Source organism: Bufo bufo, chromosome 4 (genome assembly GCF_905171765.1).
Source record: "Bufo bufo chromosome 4, aBufBuf1.1, whole genome shotgun sequence".
Classification (NCBI taxonomy): Eukaryota; Metazoa; Chordata; class Amphibia; order Anura; family Bufonidae; genus Bufo; species Bufo bufo.
Window position 1 is genome coordinate 350,098,771 of NC_053392.1, and position 22,261 is coordinate 350,121,031.

Genomic DNA, 22,261 nt, shown 5'->3' on the forward strand with positions numbered 1-22,261 from the left:
GTATGATCCAGTACTGAAGGAACACTTAATTAGGTTAAAGCAGCACACCTGTAAAGTTAACGTGTCTGTCTCCTATCTTTCTCCACAAACTCAAAATGAGTTTATAAGTGTCCTGGCAAATAATGAGAAGATTGTAATGGACATAAAGTCTGCAAAGTACTTTGGCATCATGTTTGACAGCACACCTGATGTATTGCATACCGATCAGATCAGATATGTACACATCACCAACAGGAAAGTTTTTTTTAGGATTTTTCCCTTTAAAGGGGAAAAAAGCTGCTGACCTCAGTTCTGAAATTCTTAAAAAACAAGAAAGTGATGGACTAGACATAATGATGTGCCGCTCTCAGGGTTATGATAATGCTGCTACTATGGCTGGAATCCATGGAGGTGTACAATCCATTCTGAAGGGAAAAAAAACAGGAAGGCTATTTTTAATGGATGCGTGGACCATTCCCTTAACTTATGTGGTAAGCACTCTTTTGCTGAAAATGCATCTTGCGTGACCTTTTTTGGAACTCTGCAGACAATGTTTTCTTTTTTTGCTGCTTCCACCCATCGATGGGATGTGTTAATTGACCATGCTGGAGTGTCAGTAAAAAGACTATCCACAACATGCTGGAGTGCTCATTATGCTGCAGTTAATCCAGTAAAAGAAAAATTTGACATGTTTGTGTCGGCACTTGAAGCTCTTTTTGAACCTTGTGAAAATATGGACACAAGAGGAGCAGCACAAGGTCTTCTACCTGCTGTCTGTGACTTTACTTTTCTATGCTACCTGCACTTCTGGTCTGATGTACTGAGGGAAGTTGATGATGCACAGCAGTACCTGCAGACTAAGGGCCTAAAACTCGATAAAGTGGTGACAAAGCTTGAGACACTAAGACTTTTTCTATGTGAGGAGCGCAGTCACCTAGTCAAAAATGCAATTCAGCAGGCACTTTTAAAAGTTGATGAATATGGAATTGCAGTAGAGAGAAGAGCCAGGTTCAAGAAGAGGATGGCAGGGGAACTGGCAAGACATGCTGGAAGCACAAGTCTCCAAGAAGAAAATAAGAGGTCGATGCTTGAAAGCATTGATCGCTTTCATTTGGAACTCCAAACCAGATTAAGAGCCATCATGAAAGTAGCAGGCATGTTTGAAGCTATTCAAGCAAAGAGTCTCATATCTGCCATTGAAGGAGAATTAAAGGTGTCCATTCAAAAACTGACCAATTTCTACAATGAGGTATCCCAGAGTGATCTGTTAGTGGAGATACCAAGGTTGAGAAGACACCTAACAGCAGCAAAGTTGGACCTAGAAGAAGTCACAGATTGGGCAGCTTTACAAGTTTCGACCTTCATAGCTGAATGGGATTTTATTGAATCTCTCCCACACCTTTCAGTATGTCTGAAATTATTTCTCCCAATCTGAGTATCCGTGGCTTCGTGCGAGAGGAGCTTTTCAAAGCTTAAACTTATGAAAAATTATCTGTGATCTACAATGGGAGAATCTAGGCTTTCTGATCTTGCACTGTTGTCAGTTGAAAGCAAATTAGTGCAAACCATTGATTTCGATGAAGTAATTAAAATTTTTTGCAGCTTTGAAGGCCAGGAAAGCAAAGTTCTGAATTGATTGAGATGTTCAAGTGCACTTGTATTTGTTCCTATTCAATTTTGTGTTATTTAATTAGTTATTTATTATTTGTTCCTGTTGAATTTTGTGTTATTTAATTATTTATAATTTTTTCCTGTTAAATTTAGGCTACTTTCACACTAGCGTTCGGAGCGGATCCGTCTGATGTTTCATCAGACGGATCCGCTCCGATAATGCAGACGTTTGCATCCGTTCAGAACGGATCCGTCTGCATTATTACTTGAAGATTGAGCCATATAGTGTCATCTTCAAGCGGATCCGTCCCCATTGACTTCCATTATAAGTCTGGACGGATCCGCTCGCCTCCGCACGGCCAGGCGGACACCCGAACGCCGCAAGCAGCGTTCAGGTGTCCGCTCACTGAGCGGAGCGGAGGCTGAGCGCTGGCAGGCGGATGCATTCTCAGTGGATCCGCCTCCACTGAGAATGCATTAGGGCCAGACGGATGCGTTCGGGGCCGCTCGTGAGCCCCTTCAACCGGAGCGCACGAGCGGACACCCGAACGCTAGTGTGAAAGTAGCCTTAGTGTTGTAAAAATGTTATTTGTTCAGTAAAGGTTGAATTTAAAATAAACATTATTTTTTTTTAAAGCATTAACTTTGATTTCTTTCGAAATATTTTTTGTTATATGGCTAAAAAATTACTGCTTTGGTGGTGTGACACCATTTTCTACCGCACAGGGTGACACCAGCCCTAGCAACGCCACTGCACTGCACATCACCAAAAGAACACCATACCCACAGTGAAGCATGGTGGTGGCAGCATCATGCTTTGGGGCTGTTTTTCTTCAGCTGGAACTGTGGCCTTAGTTAAGCTAGAGGGAATTATGAACAGTTCCAAATACCAGTCAATATTGGCACAAAACATTCAGGCTTCTGCTAGAAAGCTGAACATGAAGAGGAACTTCATCTTTCAGCATGACAACAACCCAAAGCATACATTCAAATCAACAAAGGAATGGCTTCACCAGAAGAAGATGAAAGTTTTGGAATGGCCCAGCCTGAGCCCAGACCTGAATCCGATTGAAAATCTGTGGGGTGCTCTGAAGAGGGCTGTGCACAGGAGATGCCCTCGCAATCTGACAGATTTGGAGTGTTTTTGCAAAGAAGAGTGGGCAAATCTTGCCAAGTAAAAATGTGCCATGCTGATAGACTTATACCCAAAAAGACTGAGTGCTGTAATAAAATCAAAAGGTGCTTCAACAAAGTATTAGTTTAAGGGTGTGCACACTTATGCAACCATATTATTTTATTTTTATATTTTTTCTTCCCTCTACCTAAAAGATTTCAGTTTGTTTTTCAATTGAGTTGTACAGTTTATAGGTCACATTAAAGGTGGAAAAAGTTCTGAAATGATTTATCTTTGTCTCATTTTTTTACATCACAGAAACCTGACATTTTAACAGAGGTGTGTAGACTTTTTATATCCACTGTATGTCACGTACGTAAAAGATGCGTAATTGGTGATTATACTTACAATGTAGTGGTGACACTTAAATTGACACACACACAAAGCTATCAGTCATAAAAGTCTTAATATGAACCTTTTATGGACTATTATGGCTACTGATTGCTGCAACTGTAATGGGGCAATAAAGGGTTAATGGTTTGTGGCGCTTGTCTTGTGGCTTTTCAGCCCATGTTAGGGGCTGTTGACATCTCGTTTTTGCTGGACATCAGGCAAATACGTTTAGACATAGAGTAAAAAAAAGTAGACAGACATATGCAATTTTGTGGTTATCTATCCTTTTTTACGTTTGACGGATGGGCATATGTGTCAATACATTTGTGTCCATTTGTTAACAAAAACTGACATTTTTGTGAATTTTTTTAAAAATAAAGATTTTAAAATTTGAAGCCATTATCTGAAAAAAAAAAAACAGATACATTTGACAGATGGAAACGTATTGTCTTACATTTCTATCCGTCTCCCATTGTTTATTTTTTTGAAAGACTGAAATGCGTGGTATGCTACGTAATTCTAACCTGCAAAAAAAAAATAAAAAATGTACAGAAATGTAAAAAATGACAAGTAGGCACTTTTGGACTATGTTTGCCCAATTATAGTCGATGGGCACATCAAGCCATACGTTTCTATACGTTTTTTCTGTTTACAAATGTATCCGCTTCACGTACAACAAAAACAAGATGTGAACAGCCCCTTATGCTGCTCACACTCCTGTGTTGCACATGAGGGCAATTGCAGCGCTGCCTCCATTCACTTGGATTCAACTGGAGTAGCGCTGCAGTTGTGAGTGCTGTGCATGGTGATAGAGCTACACAGAACAGATGGTCAGCAGGGGTGCAGGGTGTCGGACTCCGCCAATCATCTAGTGATGACCTATCCTGAGGGCTGGACAACCCCTTTAATTCTGCGGCACATGCATGGATTTCTGCAAACTGAATTCACATGAATGAACAGATGAATAATTTCACATGTGCACAAACCCGATCTCTGCAACTGCCCCATTCATCGGCAGAAATCCATGTGCTTGACACCAAAGCAACCTCATTAAGATGAATGGAACGGACTTGAACAACTCTGCTGCATGTGAATATACGTTGATTTTCCAGTTCATTTTTCACCATCTTTGTTACTGAATTTAGAGCAGCACATACCCTTTAAAATTATTTGAACTGTTTCAGGACTGACAGATCTCTGTGGGTGGCGCAGCGCTCAGAGTGTGAACTGACTGCAAGACTTAGGCCTCATGCACATGAGCGTTCCGTTTTTTTGCGGTCCGCAATCCGCGGATCCGCAAAAAACGGAAGCCGCCCGTGTGCCTTCCGCAATTTGCGGAACGGATCGTACGGCCATCAATATAATTGCCTATTCTTGTCCGCAAAGCGCGGACAATAGGACATGTTATATTTTTTTAGCGGGGCAGAGGAACGGATGCGGACAGCACACGTAGTGCTGTCCGCATCTTTTGCGGGCCGCAAAAGATGCGGACAGCACTACGTGTGCTGTCCGCATCCATTGCTCCGTTCCTCTGAAGTGAATGGGTCTGCATCCAAGCCGCCAGAAAGGCGGCTCGGATGCGGACCCAAACAACGGCCGTGTGCATGAGGCCTTATTTATCAATTTATGCAGGTGAATATACCTTTAATGGCGCTGCCACACAGTTTTTTTTCCTGGCTATTTTTTGACTTTTTCTGGTGTGGCATTTTTTTTACTCACACAATGTTTTGCTTATTTTTTTTTAAACACTTTTTTCCTATAGAGAAGAATATGGAAGAGCACCAAGAAAAAACTCCACACCCAAAGCATGGTGCAATTAAAAAAAAGAGATATGGGAGCAAAAAAAAAAAAAAATGCAAGGAAACTGTCTTAAAATGGCACTACAAACAAGCAGTGTTTAAAGGGTGTTTTCAAGGATTGAAGCGTATAGGGAAGTTTCCAGGTGGGCCGATACCCAGGGGGTCACCCAAGCCCTCCTCAAGGCTGCCGACTGGGTATATAATCTGATTCTTTCACCATTAATTGATGCTAGGAACATCAGGTACTTATGCACCTGGATAATGGCCAACAGGTGAATACTGTGGTGAGGGTGGCAGTATTTTGTGCAGCACTGTGGCATGTGCTTCTGTTGAGGCAGTATTTTCTGCTGCACTGTGCTATTTGGTTCTGCTGCGGTGGTATTTTGTGCTGCACTACAGTATTGCAGGCACCGCCCTGTTTCTGTTGTCCCCGCCTACTTGTGTTGCCCCACTTTCTGTCAATTTGGACCCGCCTAAAACATGGGGTCACTTTTAGGTTCTTTCCAGGGCCACTTTAAGTTCCCAGTCCGCCCAAGGGTGTTTTATCATTTCTGATTAGTCAGCATGTGATGTCTGCTGTGTTTTTTGCTCCAAAAAAGGGGCTGTCTCAACACTTAGTGATCTGTAGCTCGGATAGTGACGTCACTAGGTCGCTCCACGTGAGTGCGAGCTTTCAAATTTACCAACATGGTTTTACGCCACCGGCCGGGGCGTACTCCTGTGGAAAAGAGATACCCGATCCACCAAAAACCCTGTCCTCAAGCCTGAAATAGGAGCTGAAAGTACGATGGAGAAGGATTCAATAGTAAGGTAACCTTGATTGCAATATTAATACGTGTCAGTGATATATCTCTGGCGGAACAGGACAAGTAGTGGAGAAGGTAGTGCGCAGTACCTTGTACTAAGTGGTTTTTATTGCAAGTTTGATTAGCTGATTGACCTGGGTCTCACCCCCTACACACCTGATTTTGCTGGGGTGGAGGGTGCTAGGGCAGGGAAAATAGAGTAGTACATGAAGGCCATTCACATGATTGACTATGAATGTTATACAAGGACAGCTTGAGTAAGCTCAAGGGGAACTTTATGATGTCTATATGTCTTACTATGGCATATGGACATGTGTTCTCTTCATGAGACAACCCCTTGGCTTGTAGTTTACAACTGGTTCCTCTGTACAAGTGTTGCATGGAAACTTTCTGCAAAGTTTACGGGCACCCTAAAGGGGCTGACTCATGACTATGCCATGGTAAGCACAGCAGGACAACAATCAGCAGTAATCCATATGTGATTACTGCGGCTCGGCTACAATATGTATGGGCACGATTAGAGTGAAATTTACACAGCACATTTTTTCCAGAATTTCAATTGCGGAATCCGAAATGAAATTTCACAATAAAGTAGAGTGAAATGTAACTGAAGGTAGCATGTCCTGACCTATGTGTTGTGGAAGTGACACAAAGTTTCACAGCGGCTATCATTACTGTAGTCTGGGAAAACTTCAATACTATGTATGTGTCATGGCCAAGACTGAAAATACTGTATGAATATATATATTCATACAAAGAGTTTTCTTTATTTTCATGACTATGAAGGCATCAAAACTATGAATTAACACATGTGGAATTATATACATAACAAACAAGTGTGAAACAACTGAAAATATGTCATATTCTAGGTTCTTCAAAGTAGCCACCTTTTGCTTTGATTACTGCTTTGCACACTCTTGGCATTCTCTTGATGAGCTTCAAGAGGTAGTCCCCTGAAATGGTCTTCCAAGAGTCTTGAAGGAGTTCCCAGAGATGCTTAGCACTTGTTGGCCCTTTTGCCTTCACTCTGCGGTCAAGCTCACCCCAAACCATCTCGATTGGGTTCAGGTCCGGTGACTGTGGAGACCAGGTCATCTGGCGCAGCACCCCATCACTCTCCTTCATGGTCAAATAGCCCTTACTTTCAAAGTTTTCCCAATTTTTCGGCTGACTGACTGACCTTCATTTCTTAAAGTAATGATGGCCACTCGTTTTTCTTTACTTAGCTGCTTTTTTCTTGCCATAATACCAATTCTAACAGTCTATTCAGTAGGACTATCAGCTGTGTATCCACCTGACTTCTCCTCAATGCAACTGATGGTCCCAACCCCATTTATAAGGCAAGAAATCCCACTTATTAAACCTGACAGGGCACACCTGTGAAGTGAAAACCATTTCAGGGGACTACCTCTTGCAGCTCATCAAGAGAATGCCAAGAGTGTGCAAAGCAGTAATCAAAGCAAAAGGTGGCTACTTTGAAGAACCTAGAATATGACATATTTTCAGTTGTTTCACACTTGTTTGTTATGTATATAATTCATAGTTTTGATGCCTTCAGTGTGAATCTGCAATTTTCATAGTCATGAAAATAAAGAAAACTCTTTGAATGAGAAGGTGTGTCCTAACTTTTGGTCTGTACTGTATATATATATATATATATATATATATATATATATACACACACACACATACAGTATATACACACTTTCCTGCTGCTATATTTCTAAAGGTGGCCATATACCTGAGATAGTTGTCAGACAAATGCTTGTTCGACTGACAGCTATTCCCGTAACCCATGCATATGATCCTTTATATGTGGTGATAACTATTTCATCTATAAATTCTCTAGCCATTAACATAAATGTCTCTTCTATTAATAAAAGATGGTAAGCTACAGTGTTGCTTGAAATTTTTTGAGCCCTTCAGAATTTTCTATATTTCTGCATAAATTTGACCTAAAATTATATCACGTTTTCACACAAGCCCTAAAAGTAGATAAAGATAACCAAATCGGTCATTTATTTATTGAGGAAAATTACCCAAGTCAGGTGTTTTCAATCAATGGGATGAAAATCTGGAGTGAGTGGGCAACCTGTTTTAAGGAACAGGGAGTTAAACAACATGGATCCATCAAAGTCTGATCTTCACTGTATGTGTTTGTTTGTGGAATTGTATAATGGTACAAACAAGATTTCTGAGGACCTTAAAAGAAGATTTTTTGATGCACATCAGACTGGAAAAGGTTACAAAACCATCTATAATGGCTTTAGACCAACTCACACACAGAGTGTGTACAAATGGAGGAAATTCAAGAACAATATTACCTTCCCCAGGAGTGGCCGACCAACAAAGATCACACCAAGAGCAAGGCATGTTAAAGTTCGCAGTTCACAAAGGAACTCAAAGTAACCTCTAATCTAGTAAAGGCCTTTCTCACATTTGCTAATGTTAATGTTCATGAGTCCACTATCAGGAGGTAAACAATATTGGTGTGCATGATAGAATTGCAAGGAGCAAGCCGCTGCCCTCCAAAAAGAACACTGCTGCCTATCTGCAGTTTGCTAAAGATCACCTGGACAAGAAAGAAGGCTATTGGAAGAATGTTTTGTGAATGCATAATACTAAATAGAACTTTTTGGTTTAAATGAGGAACGTTATGTTTCGAGAAAGGAAAGCACTGCATTCCAGCATAAAAACCTCATCCCATCTGTGAAACACTGTTGTGGTAGTATCATGGTTTGGGCCTGTTTTATGCTGCTTCTGGGCCAGGACAGCTTGTCATCATTGATGGAACAATGAATTCTGAATTAACAAAGTTTTGGAATGGCCAAGTCAAAGTTCTGACCTTAATCAAATAGAAATGTTGTGTTCATGAGAAGAAACCCATCAACATAACAGAGTTGAAGCTGTTTTATATAGAGCAATGGGCTAAAGTTCCTCCAAGATGATGTGCAGGACTAAACAATAATTACTGGAAATGTTTAGTTACAGTTATAATAGCACAAGGGGGGTGACACCAGATACAGAAAGCATAGGATCATTTTCCTCAATAAATAAATGACCAAGTCTAATATTTTTGTCTCATTTGCTTGAATTGGTTATATGTATCTTATATTAGGACTTAGAAATATAGACAAATTCTGAAGAGTTCACAAACACCACTGGTCATCTCCTTAATGATTTCTTAAAGAGGTTAGACAGCAAATATCTGTAATCCTGAAGAAGAAATGTACAAGGGCAGAATGGATTACTCCTTCTGGACCTTCAACGTACATATATGGCACAGCCGGCAGGGAGCTGTGCTCGCTCGATCTTTGACACGGGCCTGGCTGTTACTAACAGCCAGGCCCCTGCTGTATTTGCCCGTATCACTGAAAACACAGATGCCAGTCGATTAACCCCATAGATGCCACGGTCAAAGCTGACCGCTGCATCTAAGGGGTTTACAGAGGGAGGGAGATCCCTCTCTCACCCCACTGTCTCGTTTCTCCGTGGGATGCCGATGGCTGCTATGGTTGGGTCTCATATGCAAATATCACATGATCTACTCCATAAAGTGAACTCTGTGAAAAAATACCAAAGGTGCCAAAACAGCCATTTTTTGGGTTACCTCTCAAAAAACATAATATCGAGCAATCAAAAAAGTCATACAGTATATATACCAAAATGTTACCAGTGAAAATGTCACCTCATCCGGCAAAAAACGAGCCCCCACTTAAGACCATTGCACAAAAATTTAAAAAAATATGGCTCTCAGAAAATGGTGACACAGATTTTTTTTCAAAAATAGAAATATTTGGTATAGCTGTGTCTGTAACTACCTGCTCACATGACCTACCTTCTCAGATGAGCGGGCTGTATATGGAACCATTCATTTCAATGGGTCCGCAAAAAAAACAGAAGGTACTGCGTGTGCATTCTGTTTCCGTATTTCCGTTTCGTAAAAAAATAGAACATGTCCTATTATTGTCCGCATTACGGACAAGGATACTACTGTTTTATTAGGGGCCAGCTACTCCGTTCCGCAAAATACGGAATGCACACCGACGTCATCCGTATATTTTGCGGACCGCAAAATACATACGGTCGTGTACATGAGGCCTTAGGAAATCCTTACTATATTCTTTTCATCATAATGGGGCAGATTTATCAAACTGTTGTAAAGTAGAACTGGCTTAGTTGCCCATAGCAACCAATCCATGTTTCATTTTTCACAGCTCCTTTGGAAAATGAAAGGTGGAACCTGATTGGTCGCTATGGGCAACTAAGCCAGTTCTATTTTACACCAGTTTGATAAATCTCCCCCCATACCTTTTCATGGGGAGCAATGCCATAAGTACAGCAGAAAAGCTGCTAGGATTTCAAATAGACCTAATACTTTGGGGATCTGTCAGCAAAATACAGGTTGAAGTTGACAGTCTATATTCTGTCTATGTAGCAACTATGACAGAAGACACATACTACTATAAAATAGAGACAGAGAATTCCTTTTGATGACTGGCTTGCTAATAGAAAAGCACACTGTATTTGCTGCTCTTAAGAAGTATTATAGGTATACTGTAGAATGCTGCATTTATCATATATTTAGTACACAGTCGAGTCACATTATTATGACTACTTCCTACTTTCAATGTTGGTAGCACCTAGCTCATGAAGGGTAATAAGGTGATAGGCTGTCTGCACACATATCCCTCAATGCTCTCATGGGTAAAAGGGTCCATTTATCAGAATTGCAATAGTATTTCTGAAACTGCACAGTTTGTGAACTGTTCATGTGCTGCTGTGGTGAAAGCGTAAGCGACATGTTAACTTCGGAGCACCATGTGTCATTGATGTGAGAGGTGAACGCTGGCTACGAAGATACGCAAGGGCGGACTGACACTCTACAGTGGAGCAGCTCACCCAAAATGAACTAGGGGCTACCAGACAGGTGTCTAACACAACAGTTCGGCGAACTCTATAATGTATGGAGCTCTGAAGCAGACCGATGGTCACTGCACCTCTGCTAAAGAAGTTGCATCAGCAGAAAAGGCTTCAATCTTCGCTGCAGTATCAGAACTGGACCTCCGCTGATTGGCAAAAGGTTGCCTTCCCTGATGAGTCATATTTTCTGCTTCATCGAACAGATGTACGTGGGTGTGTCAGGTGAGAAACCTCAGAGAACAAACACCCTGCACCCATTGCTGGAAGAACAAACTGGTGGTCGCAGCGTTATGGTCTGGGGAATGTGTTCCCGGTATTCTATAGACCCACTCATCCATGTGGAAGGCACTTACTACAGATTTGGGTATGAATCCATCCTTGCAGATCTCGTACACCCATACATGCTAATTGTCTTCCCTGGATCCGATGGGATCTTCCAGCAAGACAATGCAACATGTCACATGTCTTGAAATGTCTAACACTGTATGGAAGAGCAAGACCAAGACTTCCAAGTACTACCCTGGCCCCCTAATTCCCCAGACTGGAACCCAATTAAGCATCTGTGGGACAACCTTGATTATTGTGTTCGCCCTATGGATCTTCCCCACGCACCCTCCAGCAGCTGTGGGATGCACTGCAGTCAGCATGTCTCCAGGTTTTCTCTTAAAACAGTTAATTTATAGCTCAGAAATTATGCTTCTTCAAAAACTGATATTTTTAGCCTGAGCGTGATATAAAGTTGCATTTGAAATTGGTTAATCTATTCATGGGTTGCTATGACAGCAAAATACTTGTTCCTTCTAATCTTCAAAACATATTTCTAAGACATAAAAGATTAAACAAGCATAATACTCAGTTTCTTCATAATAATTATTGGACACCACAAACTAATTAAAAACCGATGTTCTCTGAAGTTGTGAATGACTAGTTATTAACTATTTCTCTCAATCACTTCAGGAGTTAGATGAGAAGCTTTGTGTCACTGCTTTTCTTAAAGTACCCCAGTCATGGAAGAGTCATGCAGGATGTCCGTTGAAAATGAAAACAGCAAGTGCTAAGAATCCGTTGAAGCGCAATCTGCTGCTGTTGCTTTAGGTGTTCAGATACAATGGGCGCCTCTTTTTAAAGGGGTTGAACAATTTGCAAAAATATGTTGCAGTAACCTAATCTATTTTGTATGACATCCATATGTATGTCATAACTTACCCCAGTTGCGCAAAACCTCAGGTCCCCATCAGTGAGCTTTGTGATTATCTGCAATCCATGGCTGCTGCATCGATAGGTTGCAAGATGGCAGCAATTACGTTATTCACCCATGTCGCCTCTTTCTTGGCCATCCCTTGGTGGATTCTCTTCTGCAATAAGTTTAGCACAAGTGCAGAAAAAGATCCGTCAAGGGACAGCACAGAAAGCGATGCACTGGATAAATCACGTCACCCCCCACCAAATATCATACCAAAAATAGAGTAAGTGCTATTGCAACATATTTATACAAACTGGCCAACCACATTAATGCATTGATGAGAAAATGACACTGGTCACAAAGGAATAGACTTTTACAGTGCATAATACATTAGAGAGAAGACTGGGGAAGACTTGGAGTATATATTATAAAAAAGAAAGTCAGTAACTAGTGGGGAAGGAAGGGGACAAGGGGCGTTTAAATTACCATCCATCTGACAGCTATCATGCTAAACCAGAGGGACTAAGATGGGAGCATTCAGTGCTTTGGGTATTGCCCCTCGGGTACCGTCCATGTTGGCAGCTAACCTGTTGTGTGTGAACATAGCTTTAGAAGACATCATTGTGGTCCAGTATGTTGAACCATAAGAAAATATGTACTCATGAACTGACTTAAAGTGTAACTTTCGTTGTACTTTAAAGAGTCTTCTTAGTAAAGCTCTAAAAGCATTCCTAAGGAGAGTCTGTCTTTAGTCTTTAGCTTCTTACTGAGCGCTAAAGACACCTGTGTGTAATAAGTCAGATAGGCAGGGTGATGGACTTAGTACTTACTCAGGAACTGGGGTAACGACAATATTCAGGCTGGAAACCTCTGTATGTTACACATAGGCATCTTCAGCGCTCAGTAAAACACTGAAGACTGAAAACAGATTCTCCATGCTAAGACTCTTTACACTCTGTTTTCTAGTAGAAAGAAACATTTTCCCTAATCAAGTACATTACATAAACGTTACATAACATCCCTGTTCCTACACAATATTAAAAATAAATCAAAACAAAGCTTCCACTTTAAGGTATAGTCATGTAATATTTGGAACTAAGAACAATAAATTACCCTTATCCTTTGTATGTGTGTGTACCGTACATACAGAGCAGAAATGATTGCTCTTTTCTCAATCAATTGATTGCAAGGAGTGTTACCTTCAGCTAAGCAGGAGAACGTTTACAAGTAGGAAAGCCAAGTTTTCCTGGGTATTTTTATAGGCTAGAAAAAGGAATCCAGATATAGAAATTATATCAGTAATAATAAGTCAGAGCAACTGCACTTATATGACATTTCACTAGTCATCAAACTGCTTTTCTCAATTAGAATGACCTTATGAGAAGCAAGCCATTCTAATTGAGAAAGCCAGTCAGATGACTGCTGAAATCCCTTAAAGAAAAAATACAAGTTGCTCAGACTTATTACTGCTGAGATACCACGACCTGGATGAATGAGAACCTTCACAAAGATATAGAAATCACTTGAATAGTCTGTATAAGATATACTATAGATAACCATCTCTGTACCTGCTCCAGCAGATCCTCCACTTTCTTTTGCCAGTTATCCTTAGCAGTGTGTATTTCCCGCTCCTTGAGCTGTGTTAGTTGGGCCAGAGCAGACTTCTTGTCCTCCTCATGCTGCACCCTCAGCTCTTCCCGTAACTTGTTACATTCTTGCCTTAAAAGTGCAGCACAAAGGAATATATATCCATAAAGATTTACAGAAAAGATTAACATTTTCTGACTTCCCTATATTTAATAATATACCTGAGGGATTCAGTCCATTTCAGTTCCAGATCACGGGCAACCTTCTCAATCTTTAATCTTTCCTCTTCCCGCATGCCAGAAATGATAGCTTCATTTTGCTGTCTCTCCTTTTCCAGCTCACTCTACAGAAATTAATAGACACTAGCTTCAAATTGAAGATTACATTTAAAGGGAACCTGTCACCAGAATGGCCCTATTGAGCTAATCACATGTGCACTCTGGTCACACTGTCATGGTTCCTAAGCTGGTTGTCTTGAAGTTCATAATCAGTGTATTTGTTTGAAAAAACAACTTTAAAAATGTACCTGATGTCATGAATATTGTCTTATTGGAGTCAATGGGGCGTGTCCATCACTGAATTGAGTTGAATATTGCCAGCAATCCCGCCTGCCCCCTTTCTATCCTGCACATCAATGCCTGGCCAAAACTACTCCTCTAGCAGCCTGGACCCAGGCATGCACAGTGAGCGCTTGAGGCTGAGGTGTAAATGGAGACATCTCTTTGGGGTTCTTCTGTGGTAAAAAGGTTGGGAATGACAGGCCTACTCTTTAAAGGCATTGTCTAGTTTATTAAAACAACTCCCATACGCCCGATTAACAAATTCTGATAGAACAGATTGGGGTCCCCTATTCAGAACCCTCAACTCTGGCCAGGGTGAAGAGCATTTACAAAAGCATCTCTTGCTTCGGAGGACCTGTCCTATCCTGCATTACAAAGATAACTCATTGATTTAAATGGGTATTGGGTAATGTTTAATTTTGCCTGTGGTCGTCCTGCAAGTAAACTGAGCACTTGTCTGAGTCTTCACATATAACAGGAGATCACTGCGGGGTCAAGTTAAAGGTCACTTTGTAATCAGCTTATTGTTAAGGAATCCATTTAATAAGTAGGGACTTCTCATAGGGGGCAACAGAAACATGCCCTTTAAATGGGTTTTCCTGTGGTTTTTGTTTTTTTATTAAATGGGCCAGAAAATGTTCAAAATAAGAAAGAAGCATTACTTGCTTTCACCTATCCCCCGCCACTGTCACTGCTCTTGACATGCTGGAAATGCCAGCTCAACTAATCATTGGCAAAGTGATGACTTGCCTCAGCCACTGATTGGTTGCTTTGGCTTTTATTGTTTTTTCCATTGTCTTCAGTCGGGACAGGAAGTGGAGAGCAGCAGGGACCATACCCCCAGCAAGAAGCTGGGCAAAACGTACGTTGGAGTGCAGTCATCTCCCTAGGGTCTGAGCAGTACCTGTAATATATGTATAGCTTATGACAATATTGGATTATGTATTATTGTGATTTTTGTGATCTTGGTACTTATGGTGCTTTTTATGCTGCTTATTAAGGCTAGTCCCTGATGATTTGATGTTGAATGTCAATTGGCAACAGAGATACTCATATTGTACTAAGCACTTTATTGGACCCAGGGTGTTATGAAATCTAGCTAATTTGACTTTCATATGCTGCTTATACATATTTTTATATTACAATTTGACTTTTAATCATGTTTAAATAAATATGAGAATATATATGATGTGTGGTCTTGTTTTTGGAGTCTACAGCAGGGACCATAGCAGCTATGGACCAGAAGCAGCAGTGGATCAGTGAAGGGGAGAATGGCTTCTGTTTTAGTTGAATATTTTCTGTCCCATTTTTTAAAATCTTCTTGGAAAACCCCTTTATTTACTCCACATTGGTGACATTCTTATTTTAAAACTGACTTTATTACAGCAACATCTATACAACATCTGTGCTTTCTTTCTTGAGATTCCTACATTAAATATGTACCTATTGTAGTTAGCTCAGCACTAAATAATGAGACGGGTATACTATTTAACCTCAAGTATTTCACTTGAGCTAACTATATTAGATAATAAAATCAAAAGTGTAGTAGTTCAGTAGCTTTTAATGTACTGAACAGGTGGATGTGCTAGAAAAGGAGGGGGAGTGTTAAAGGGTAACTGTCATGTTTTCATCAAAAAATCTATTTTAGCATATGTTACTGCTGCAGCAGCATTATTCATAGAGCAATCTTTTGTTTCTTCACATACCACTGTTTTCCTTGAGTTTTTCCCTTCTTTAAGAGAAGCATGCCACTTAATAAAGTGTTGCATCTGCTGAAATCTACTACAGCCAGGAGTAGATTTCTGGTGTAATGTGCACCAGGATTATGGAGCACATGTTGTTAAATGAGTTGGGCCTCAGAAGTCCTGCCCAAATCCTGTATTCTCCCACCTGTGACCTGACCACTTTTTGAAGAAGTTGCAACGGGACTTTTGGCAAAATCTGTGAATTTCCTCATAAAAACTGCTTCCTATACACGGGACCCTTCTCTGTTTGTTAAAGGCAACACGTAAAGTATCTTGACCAATAAAATGTAGTTATAGCCCTGAACATTTCTAGGTTAGATTGATTACTAGGCAATCAGCAATAATCATTATAAACATTAAAGGGTAACTGTCATGTTTTCATAAAAAAATCTATTTTAGCATATGTTACTGCTGCAGCAGCATTATGCATAAAGCAATCTTTAGTTTCTTTACATACCACTGTTTTCCTTGAGTTTTTCCCTTAGTTACGGCTGTTTAAACATTTACAATATGAGGACCTTCTCAAGATTGCTCCTCTGCCAGTTTCTGAGGCCAAAACTGCTTTCCCTCACTTCCCATACACACTCCTCACTCTGAAGCCTAATTGTCACAGTCCCTCAGGTGACTGATGTCAGGAAGTCAAGGAGATTGGCTGAGCATGGAGGAATCTAACAGCCTCCTTGATTTCTCTTGATTCAGTGTTGATAGGGTTAATGACCACTTCCCTTTTCTCAGCTGTTGCTTAGTGGTCATCACTTCTACCCTTTATAGTCTAACCCCACCCTTCTGACTATGCGGTTGATAGCTTCATTTAGGTTTGGCTTAGCTGGTGTGAGATCCTCTCTGTTGTTCCTGTTCTTTCATCTCTACAAAAGTTAAGTGTCGCATTTGTTTGTATTTGTTATATTCCCTGTGGTTTTATCTGGGCCTGATACAGAGACTTCCATTCGTTCAGAGGAATGGGTTGTCTCTGGTCCTATAATTATTCCAGGGCCTTATAGGGAAATCAGGGCCTAGGTATACTGCTTATGAATATTCCTACCTTAAAGGTCTATTCATATTGATAGGTAGTCAGGACCCGGATTAGGGTTGTCTAGGAGGTGACCTGTTTCTTCCCTAGTTTCCAGGCCCAGTTACTGTTCCTCTTCCCTTCTGTGTTCAGTGTGGAGTTTCCCCCCCACACTGATCGTGACACTAATGCAGGCATGCAGTGTAAAGGACCGCCCCTCTGTCTTCTGTTTATACTAAAAGGAAGACAGACAAGCCCTAGCAACGGTCTTTTAAGGGAGCAGTGGAAAGGGACAGAGGACAGTAATGAAAGATGTTATTATAAGGTAATTACAGATCTTTTGACAATCATTGACAGACTAACTCAGGTATACATGCCTAGCTCTAATAAACTAGCAAATAAAATAAAAATGACAGTTACCCTGTAAAGATTTTTTACATTTATGGCTAATTGTTAGGTTCAACTCTTGGCATCCCCACTGATCAGCTGCTTGAAGAGGCAGTGGATAAAGGGGTTCTTCACTTTGTTTTAACTGATGATCTATCCTCTGGATAGATCATCAGCTTCTGATCGGCGGGGGTCCGAACCCCTTTAACCTTGCTCCATACTGTACAACTTTTTCCCATTCAAGTGCTGAGAGTTGGCCCCACTGGTCTAACATTTATAGTGTAAAAGCTGCTCTCAATCAGAGCCTAAAGGTGATCATACGCCTTCAATAGCGGTCTCCTGACCCATACACATACACGTTTGAGTGTGTATGTGTTTCAATGGGGAGAGAGGAGAAAGCCATTGCCAGACACCTCTGGCGGTGGTTTATCTCCTGGGAGAACAAAAGAATCAAGAATTGAAATTCATGGTTAAACACCTCCTAGTAAAGGGCCCTTTACATGGGGCAAGAATTGAACAGATTGTCGCTAATGAGCGTTCATAGTAACGTTCATTAGCAATGATCTGGTGGTGTAAATGCACCACCTATTACCCAATAAATGAGCGTTTCTTGGATCATAAAAAACCTTGCTTCTCAGTAGAAGATTGTGCTATGTAAACACGATCTGCTGTCGGGAAACAACCAGTCTGTATGGGTAAGAGCGATGGCATTAGCAATCGCTCCACCCCATACTCTGGAGGGGCTAGAGGAGATCATGCACCGGTCTCCTCCACTAGCGATCAGCAGATTTTCTGGAAGAAACGCTTCCTTCACGACAACCTTCTTGTACATCATCTAGTGTAAAGGGACCTTTAGGTCTGAAATTCTCTGCATTGGTTGATGCTGTGACTATTTAGTATTCTTGATTCATCAAAACTCTTTGGTTACTCTGCAAGAACATGATTAGCATAATGCTAGTTGAAGGATTCTCTGGGCTTGTTAGCAAGATGTTTTTCGTTCCTTGGAGACAAATAACAACCAGATCTAATGATTTTTGTGCAAGTAATACAGCTGTAAATAAGTAGTCAGCTAGACTTCTGTTTCTTATCAACACAACAAACCCTTCCTTGCTTGAATCAGTGGATTCTACATTAAGATAAACTACAAATTATTTATTTCATGGAAAATTCAATCAGGACTGTAAAGCATGGGAAATGCACATAAAACTACATATTATCACACTGTAATATAAAGAGTATACCAAATACAGTACTGGTCCAACGTTTTAGGATGGTGTGGAAAAAATGCTGCTTTCAAAAATAGAAGTGTCAATAGCTTATTTTCATTTATTAACAAAATGCTAAATGAATAAACAAAAAAATTATAAATCATATCAATATATGGTGTAGCCACCATTTTCCTTCAAAACTGCATTAGTTCTTTTAGGTAGACTTGTATGCAGTTTTTAAAGGAACTCCGCAAGGAAGTTGTTTCAAACACCTTGGAGAACTAACCACAGATCTCCTGTGGATGTAAGCTTGCTCAAATCCTCTGTCTCTTCATGTAATCTCAGATAGACTCAATGATGTTGAGATCAGGGCTCTGTGGGGGCCACATCATCACTTCCAGGACTCCTTATTCTTCTTTACATCGATGATAGTTCTCAGTGACATTGGCTGTATGTTTAGGGTCATCATGCTGCAGATTTGAAGCCAATCAGATGCCTCCCTGATGGTACTGCATGATAGATAAGTATCTCCCTGTATTTGTCAGCATTGAGGACACAATTAATCCTGACCACATCCCTCCAATTTTTTATACGCTCAAGTAGATGGGGAGTACGGTGTGTAAAACTTAACTTTTATTGGATATTCTGGCTCGGTGTCCATTGACTAAACCCTATCACTGGTAAAATTGGAGTACCTGCCCTGATAATAGTGATCACCGCCTGCACAGGAACCTAAACCTCTCCTGACTAGCCACAACCATTTTTTTCCCTTAAGAGCCACTTCAGTTTCACTGGTGAAACGCATAGGATGTCTAGTGCTAGGGTTATATTAGTCAGGGGAGAATTTAGGTTCATGTGCTTGCTTCGGTCACTCTTTTCATGGCAGATGCTCCAATGTTACCAGTGATAGGGGTTAGTCGATGGACACCTAGCCAGAATTTTCAATAAAAGGTATGTTTTACACACTGTACTGCCTATCTAGTAGATCATATAAAACTCTGGAGATACTAGCAACATAGATTGTTATTTAGGGTCTGCTGTGAGGTATTTCCTGATTTGGCCTGGATTAATGGTGTTCTCAATGCTTAGAAATACAGGCAGATACTTATTGATCATGCAGTACCATCAGAGAGGCACATGATAAGCTCCAAATTTATTCTGCAGCAGGAAAACTACCCCAAACATGCAACCAATGTGACAAAGAACTATATTCAGTGTAAAAAAGAGCAAATAGTCCTGGAGTTATTATATTGCCCGCACAGAGCCCTGATCTCAATATCATCGAGTCTGTCTAGGATTACATGAAGAGATAAAAGGATTTGAGCAAGCCTGCATTCACAGAAGATCTGTGATTAATCCTTCAAGATGTTTGGAACAACTTCCCTGCCAAGTTGCCTCAAAAACTGTGTGCAAATGTACCTAGAAGAATTGATTCTGTTTTTAAGGCAAATGATGGTCATGCCAAAAATTGATTTGATTTAGATTTCTCTTGATAAATATAAACTATTAACATTTCTATTTTTGTAAGCATTCTTAGTTTGCAGATTTTTTTTTTTCCACACCTGCCTAAAAAATTTGCATAGTACTGTATATATACATACAGGGGTGTAGAAAAATCTCATAGGGCCCCATAGCAATAAGGACCCACTGCCCCACCCAGTTTGCCATTACGCGTGTGTCAAACATTCCCAGGCAATGAAGAATGCAAAAACCACTGAGCTGAAGAAATTTTTATGAAAAAAAAACTGCAATAAAAAAAGTCACCTTTGGCCTCACCCATTTTATCCGACTTTTAAGTGCTTCCCTTCACATAAGACATTGCAAATCTGACTGTCTGCAGCCGCCACTAGGGCTCTACCTAGTGGCAGCTGCATGAAAATGCAGTGTTTTCATGTCAGAATGAGAGGAATTTAAGCGCCAGGCTCCACAGCAGTCGCATTATACAATATCACACCATTTCTATTTCCTATTCGAAAAATAACTTTTTCACCGCCCAAGACATCCACACACAAAGCAAGGGTATATTTCTATTTTCTGATATTCCTAACTTCTTCAAGTATTTGCTGTAAGAATAGTTGTGTCTCATAAAACATGGAGTTACAACAGGTTAAAGACAACCCACTAAAAAGTTAAAGGTAGAGCAGAAGACGACTTTCTATGATTTTCTTTAACTTTCACAGATACAGACATTTTGGGGGAGATTTATCAAACTGGTGTAAAGTAGAATCAAAACCACATGATTAAAAACATATATAGGGTAAAGAACATCAGAAATGGGAACCAATGACCACAAATGCTGTACCAAGTCACTGGCCACTGGTCTCAGTACCCCCGAAAAAGATGTATAACATGTCAGAAAACCCCAGGGTGGGACCAAGTGGTGAGATAAAATAACATCTATTCACATAAATAGCCTGTAAGTAATTGTACAATAGTATAGGAGGGGGACATCCATCTAGATCCTCAAATAACCCAACTAAATCAGGGAAGTGAACCCAAAAATGGCCAGAAAACGCCTCAACGTGTCTTTCTCTTCCTCAGCTTCGTCAGGAGGTCAACGATTCTCCAAAAGTTATGTCATTTTATACAGGGAGTTGGAGTCAAAAACATCAAAACAGTTTGTAAATACATGGCGCGTTCCACTGGGTGATACGTACCATGTCATCGCAACAACGCCCAAAGCGTCAGTGGGAGGTCTGGACCGCAGGCCAAGGAAACTGCCAGGGATCCAGCCGGCCCCCAAGTGACATGAACACACGGTGCACCCTAATGATGCGCTCCACCAACCTATCAGGCGCATTGGATCCCATTGCCTTGGAACAGGTAAACAAGGAATTCAAAAACCCAGCAAAACTCCAAACAGGGAGACATCAGAGCCAGGAAATCCATTGAAAACCAATAGCAATGCACTGAACAGAACCATATATCATTATAAAGTGACAGAAGGTAATCTGTGATACCATTGATATGGACAAAAATGACACATAATAATACAGTGCAGACCAGGCATAACAAGCATAACAATTAAAGTGACAGGATTAACCTACTACAAAGTGACAGTGCATAACTACATTTTTTATTTTCAAAACATGATTTTCCAATACAGTTAAATAATCATATATAAATGTACAATCTTGAAGGTGAGTATCTTGGAGCACGTGCGAGATATAAAAGTGGCAGGTGAAGTCACCGATCAGGAAAAACGTAAAAAACTCAAACGCATTGCATAATATTTTGGAGAGGTCCATGGAAGCAATGGAGTGAGATTAGGGATTAGGGGAGGGGATATTAAAAAATGTCTCCCCTAAAAAGAGATGGATGGTATTGCTAGATACAATGACTCCTCTGGGGCTAAATGGGGCCCCCAGCTTCAAACCCTTTTTATGATGCCTTTTTTTATTGTTATGTCATATTAGTGTTTAATATTGTGTTCTTGTTTTATTTTTCTATTTTTGATATTTTGATTTCTGATGTCATTTTGTGATGGGAATATGCTGGGTTATGGTGTGTTTAATAGTCTGGAATACTGGAATGGTGGATTTTTGACACAGGGCCTGGTAGAGATCTTTTGGAAATCTATATTGGATATGAGACCAAACCATTAAAAATAGTGACTTGAAGACAACAATATTTATGATTCTGATTATATGGACTTTTATGAATTCACAAGTTATGTATTTTAGCACTTTATGCACTTTGCACTTTCAAATATGATTATGTAACGGTATTGTAATTTTTATGAATTCCCAAGTTTTGCATTTTAGCACATTTTACATCGATATATGATTAAGTAACTGTATTGGAAAACCATGTTTTGAAAAACATTTTTTTTTATTTACCGTAGTTATGCGCTGACACTTTAGTTGTTTTTAATAGTAGGTTAATACTGTCACTTTAATTGTTATGCTTGTTTGCGCATAATGCCTGTTCTGAACTGTATTATTATGTGTCATTTTT

General features: G+C 40.3%; 1 protein-coding gene across 2 annotated transcripts in view; it reads right to left on the minus strand.

Moving 5' to 3' along the window:
* The window catches only part of FAM184A (family with sequence similarity 184 member A), a 195,777-nt gene that overhangs the window by 36,576 nt on the left and 136,940 nt on the right, over positions 1-22,261 (minus strand). For both annotated transcript variants that reach the window (XM_040428932.1, XM_040428931.1), the window contains 2 exons: positions 13,617-13,738; positions 13,377-13,527 (listed from right to left, as the gene is read on the minus strand). In XM_040428932.1, the coding sequence (XP_040284866.1) occupies positions 13,377-13,527; positions 13,617-13,738 (273 nt within the window). The remainder of the gene's footprint in view (positions 1-13,376; positions 13,528-13,616; positions 13,739-22,261) is intronic.